This window comes from Orycteropus afer, unplaced genomic scaffold (assembly GCF_000298275.1).
Source record: "Orycteropus afer afer isolate SDZICR_OR568_19922 unplaced genomic scaffold, OryAfe1.0 scaffold00448, whole genome shotgun sequence".
NCBI lineage: Eukaryota > Metazoa > Chordata > Mammalia > Tubulidentata > Orycteropodidae > Orycteropus > Orycteropus afer.
In genome coordinates this window covers 1567411-1573518 of record NW_006922035.1, presented here as the reverse complement: position 1 = coordinate 1573518, position 6108 = coordinate 1567411, and the positions used below count along the sequence as shown (strand labels likewise).

The 6108-nt window shown below is 54.2% G+C and overlaps 1 protein-coding gene across 1 annotated transcript in view; it reads left to right on the top strand.

Annotated features, from left to right (window-relative positions):
• Positions 1-2361: 2361 nt before the first annotated feature.
• Positions 2362-6108, top strand: part of SLC15A4 (solute carrier family 15 member 4) — a 22558-nt gene continuing 18811 nt past the window's right edge. Inside the window, exon 1 of the mRNA XM_007954224.1 lies at positions 2362-2922. Within this exon, the coding sequence (XP_007952415.1) occupies positions 2362-2922 (561 nt within the window). The remainder of the gene's footprint in view (positions 2923-6108) is intronic.

The following is a 6108-nucleotide window of genomic DNA, read 5'->3' as shown; positions in this document are numbered from 1 at the left end:
TTTTTTTTTTTTTTTTTTTAAAGATAATACATGCCACTTCAGGCCTCATTAATAAGATTGGCTTGGGATGACTTTATCAGATGACTGACTTTAGGGCAAACTTCATCCTGTAAGTAACGGCTGGTCTTTGTTGGAAGGATGGATGGAGGACGTAATGGGAGAGTTTTACTCACTTGAACAAAGTAAATTCTTGCATTGTGGTGGTGGCCACTTTGGGATGACACTCCTTCACTTTACCACATGCTAGGCATCATCCTAGGTACTGGGGGTGAAGAATGTGGTAGGAGAAATAAAGACTTCAGACTGAAATATATTCTACAGAGACCCTTCTATTTAGCCTTAACCAGGACAAGAACAAAACAAGCATAGGAAGAAACCGTAACGCGTGCACACAGCACAGAGGCCGATGGCATCTGCCGACTCACGACCATGGTTTTCATTGGATGGTAGAACACAGGGCAAAGAGCGTAACTGGTGGGAGGTCGATCCATCACGCTCACCTGAGATGACAGATGAGGGCAAAGGACCTAAGTCCATGCCTGCAAGTTAAAAAGCTCACAGCATTGGCATTTGGGGAGAAAAAAAAAAAAAAGAAAGGAACCAGGTTTGCTGGTCTGACAGAGCCTGGTGGAACCCGAGACTGGGCCCCTAGCTGCCCTTCAAGGCTGGAATTGAACCCACACCTGTGGCTTCCAGCCAAACAAAAGACTGGCATATAAGTTGAACCTGAGGTAGCTACTCTCCTTGGAGAGAACAATCGTGGGAGAAAGAAGGGCTGTGTATGCACAGCGAGACAGCTCAGGGGGCAGGAGTGCATGGAGGGATGGACACAGGGAAGAGGCGACTATTGGGAAGAAGTGGGAGGGGAGCTGTTGTTGCATTGTGGTAAATAGTGGTGAATGTCATGAGACGATGTGTGTGTGAACTGCTGTACGGAAAGTGAATTTGCTCTGTAAACTTTCACCCAAATCACAATTAAAAAAAAAAGCTTACAGGACTGCTTATGGGGCATGACCACCTGGTTACCTAGTGGCCAGGCTCTGGCTCAGGACCACGTGAGCCTACAAGATAATCCTCCAGGACAATTTTTAGATAAGATAACCTGCGGCTATTTTCCATAAACCATTAAGAGCAGCCCAGCCAACTCCTTCTTCCTCTGTAAGCCTGGGCTTGCCCCAGACTTGTCCCAGCATCACCATGTTGCTGGTCTGATGGCCAGAAAGGACGCAAACGGCGTCTGGACTTACACCAAGACTCAAAATGGAGCTAGGGTTCCCAGCAGGACCGCAGCCTTGAACACTGTTCCTGCGTCCATCCCTCCGTGCACTCCTGCCCCGAGCTGTCTCCCGGTGCATACACAGCCCTTCTATTCTCCCACAATTGTTCTCTTCAAGGATGTATCTACCTCAGGTACATGCTCAACATTTCCGTGTTTATCACCTGTGCCTAAGGAAATAGCAGGAAAGAATGTTTTTTGTTCCATTCAGTTCTTAAGGAACGGAGCTAAATATTTACTCATCGGTCTCCAACCGGGTCCTATTAGTCTTAACGGGGTGGGGAAATACTTGAGAGTAACTAAGTTTACTTATGTATTCCCAACCGGGGTCCTATCTACTCTAATTATCTGGGGGAAATAGTTGAGATTTGCTTTATTTGGTTTCAGGGCCAATATTTAGTCGACGGCGCCGTCTGACAACGCGTGCTTTGAGGCCAAGCTCTCTGCTAAGACCTGGAATGGGCTCCAACTAGCCTCGTCCCAGGGCAGTGGTTCTCAAAGGATTTTTCTCCCGGGGACGTCTGGCGATGTGCGGAGACGTCTCGGTGTCACAGTCTGGGGGCTGGTACTGGCATCTAGTGGGGAGGGGCAGTGACGCTTGCAAACGCCGTGCAATGCACAGGGCAGCCCCCACCACAAACAGCTACGAGGGTCCAACAGTCAGCAATGCTGAGGTGGATAAAGCCTTGATCCAGGACCCCAAGTGGGGCCGGGCGGCTGGGGTGCGATGGGCAAGGCGCTCATCCTGGGAAATGAGCCCAGAGCACGCAGAGCCTTCAGGCCGTTGGAGGAGGCAGGCTTTCAGCTGTCCAATGGCCGCCGGTAAGGGCTTGCAATACCGGAGTATCGGCTTCCCTTTCGTTTAAGAAACACCCACCGCGGGACCACGATGGCGACCAGGCCTGTCGCCTCACTTCCCTCTCCCCAGGAAGCGGCTTCGCTGTCCCGCCGTTTCCGGGGCGGAAGCGGAAGGCTCCCGGCATGCTGAGCGACAGCGTGCCCGTCCAATGGGAGGGACACCCGCGAGGTCTCGCGAGAAGGGCGGTGGCTGCGGGCTCGCGGAGGCCCGGCGGGCGACGGCAAAGATGGCGGGTCCTGACGAGCGGACGCCGCTCCTGGGCTCCTCCGGCTCCGTCACGCGGCGGGCGGTGTCGGCGTTCGCGGGCCGGCGCGCGGCGTGCGGCGCTGTACTGCTGACGGAGCTGCTGGAACGCGCCGCCTTCTACGGCGTCACGGCCAACCTGGTCCTGTTCTTGAACGGCGCGCCGTTCGGCTGGGAGGGCGCGCAGGCCAGTCAGGCGCTGCTGCTCTTCATGGGCGTCACCTACCTGGTGTCGCCGTTCGGCGGCTGGCTGGCCGACGCGCTGCTCGGCAAGGCAAACGCCATTGTGCTCAGCCTGGCGCTCTACCTGCTGGGCATGCTGGCCTTCCCTCTTGTCGCCGCGGGTACCACGCGCGCCGCGCTCTGCGGACCCCTGCGCCCAGCGCTTGTCGAGAACTGCTCGGCGCCCTTCCCCAACGGCAGCGCCGCCTGCCACGACGGGCCCCCGCGCTACTGCGCGCCTGCCACCTTCCTGGGGCTCGTGGTCGTCGGCCTCGGCGTGGGCACCGTCAAGGCCAACATCACGCCGTTCGGCGCCGACCAGGTGAGCCGCAGACACTGCGCGGCTTCCCTGTGTCGCGCCCCGCGGGTAGCGCAAGCCGGACGGCTGGGTGCCGGGAAGCAGACGACCCGGGGGGGTGTACGGGGACCGGTGGTGGCGATCAAGGGGGGGCCCTTGGAGTTGGCACCTGCGGGGTGTATGGAAAGAACATTGCACGTGAGGAGTCGGCATGTGCAAAGGACCTGGGGCCGGGAGAGAGGGCGGGCCCAGCGTTGGCTGCTGCTCAGTTTAAATTGACGGAGGAGATGCGCGTTAGGCGGGCCCGGTCATGGGAGGCGGAGGCAAGCTTTTAAGTTCTGTTTTCAGGTGGTGGGAAGCGTTTCTAGGGTTGAGCTGTCTGTAAGAGTTTCGCTAAGCATAGAGCAGTCAGGCCGGCCGTGAGCTGGTCCAGTGTGCTTTACTTCCTGTTTGTGTCAGGTCCCCAAGCTAGGAATGGGGGGAAAAAAAAATCCCAAGAATATTTCATGACAAGCAAAAGTCATGTGAACTTCAGATTCCACTCCATTGAATAAAGTTTTACTGGCACGTGGGCCTGCCCATTCCTCTTTCAGTGTTGTCTTTGCCACGGCTGCTTTCAAATACAGTGGCAGAATTGACTTAAAAAAAAAAAATCGTACTATTAGGCCCTTGACAGAAAAGTTGCTGATGTCCCTTGTACAAAGTGGGTACCAGGTAGGAGTCTGTTACAGCTGGCGGGGTGCGAGACAGAGGCTTGGACTAGCCCAGAGGCAGTGGACGTGGAGCAGAGTAGATGGATTTGGGAGAATTTACTGAGGAAGAACGGGCAGGAACTGCTGTTGGGTTGGATGAGTGTGGTAGGGAAAGAGGCATCAAAGATGACACCTGGGGTTTTGTGCTCCATAACTGGTTATCTGGCCCTAGCCAGCATTCACTCAAGGTTTCCTGAGTACCAGGCACTGTGCGCAGTACTTTATTAGTCTGTGTAACACCTCTGTTGTTGTGTTATGTGCCCATTTTACAGACGAGGAAAGCGAGCTCAGCAGGTTAAGTAACTTGCCTAAGGTTACACAGCCGGTGTTCAAAACCTGCTCTTTGGGTCAGAGCCTAGGCTGTGTGCCTCGGGAGGGCTCTCCCAGCCGCACAGCAGAGGGACAGCTTGTGATGCTGGAGGTCACGCCCGCCTGACGACTGAATTCCACAGCCTGTACTCTGCGCCATGGCATGTGCTTTCCATACTGGGTTTCACGTGAGTGTCACGTGAATGTGCCTTGTATATGAGGAAGCAGGGGCATAAAAATGAGATCATTTTCTTGTCATCTACTGGTGAGTGATCAAGGCAGGGGGTTCGTCCCAGGTCTGACTTAATGTGTGCTTCACGCAGCCCACCGGGACTGGATCTGTGCCATGGCCCGGCCTAAACTCGGGTCATCTCGAGGCCCGGGCAGGCGGCCCTGGCCGCAGACACCATCGGCCCACACACAGCAGCAGTGACACCACGCAGTTAGCGGCCATTCCCATCTGTTAGAGACCAGGCTTCGTGACAGTGACACGGATGGTTATCCCGTGCCACCCGCTCACCGCGTCGCTTGTGTAAGCATCACCGCCACCGACTGTGGAGATGCTGTGACTAGGCAGGACAGACAGAATTCCACATGCGACAATAAACAGGCTTAGCGTGAGTCCCCCAGGGTCACACAGCACATGGGCCCAGGCAGTCAGACTTCAAAGTTAGTGTTCCCTAGTACTTGACAGAAAACAGACGGCTAGTTAACATTTCTTAAATGAATGAAGTTACATAGATTGAATCTGTGCTCTTCTGATGCCTAATGAAACCTGGATGTTGAAAAGAAACGTGCTGTTTTTACAAAACTCCTGGTGTAGTACAGGTCTCTAGGCGATGCTAAGAGCTTCGAACCAGGGGCATCTGGTGTGTGAATGCAGCGGTCTGAAAGAGAGTCTTAGCTCCATTTTACAGTCTTGACGTGAGTCTAGGATCCGTGTTGACTTTTAAAGCTGCCTTTTCTAACAGCGGGAGCTCTGGTGCCGTAGTGCCCAAGGCATTTGACTGCTAACCAGAAGGCTGGTGGTTCAAACCCACCAGCCACTCCTTGGAAGGAAGGTTGGGCAATCTACTTCTGTAGAGATACTGCCTCGGAAACCCAAGGAGGGGTTGCTGTGAGTCAGACCCAACTCGACAGCAGTGTGTTTGTTTCTTGGTTTCTAACAGCAGTTCCTCTAGCCTTGATGCTGACCAGGCGCCCTGAAGGAGATGTTCTTGTCCGAGGTCTGACAGGCACAGGTCACAGTCTGTTCCCAGAGGGTCTTTCCTCTGTGATCAAACAGATGAGAGAAAGACCAGCTTATACTTGAAGGGTCTCGATGCACAGCATGAGTCTTTACAGTGGACCCTCTGACAGAGACGTGATTGAGAGAACGGTTTTTCTAGAAGGTTCCCGGAAAAACCTGTGCTGCCAGGGACCATGCCATGAAAAACTGAAACATGGAAGACCACGTACCCGTAACCAATCCCGGAATCCCACTACGTGTCGTCCACCTGCGCCTGCTAAAGCCCGGCTCTTCAGCCTCCCGCCTTTGACTCCTTTCATTGTCTTCCAGCCGGTTCTGGTTTGTAACTGTTAGTTCCTGCTCCAGCTGCACAGATGGCTTTTTCGTCCTCGTCCAATGGAGCAGCCATCTTCCTTCTGGAGTTCGGCCATCTTCGGGCCCGGACGCTCTGTCCCTCATTTAGCCTCTTTTACTTTCACTTTAGCCAACTCCGTGTTATTGCTCTGCAGCTGTATGTTTGCACTTTTCAAGATAAAGCGTTTGGCACTGTCCGTCCATTGATGAATGGGAGACAGTGTGGCACATCTGTACAGTGGAATATCATTCTGCCCTAGAAGGGAATGGAGTACTGGCTCATGCTGTGACCTGGGTGACCCCTGAAGACATGCGGAGTGCAAGAAGCCAGACACAAGGCCACGTGGTGTCACGTTCCTTTGATAAGCTTTGTCCAGAGGGGCCAGGTCCATAGACACTGGAAGTAGCTTAGTGGTTGCTGGGATGTGGTGAACTGAGGGGTGGTGTGAAGGGATCCAGGCCTGCTTTTGAGGAAAGTGTTCTGACACTCGATCGTGGTGATGCTTGTGCCGCTTGGTGAATATTCTGACAGCCGCGCATCGGACCGCTTCCAGGGATGTCATGGTA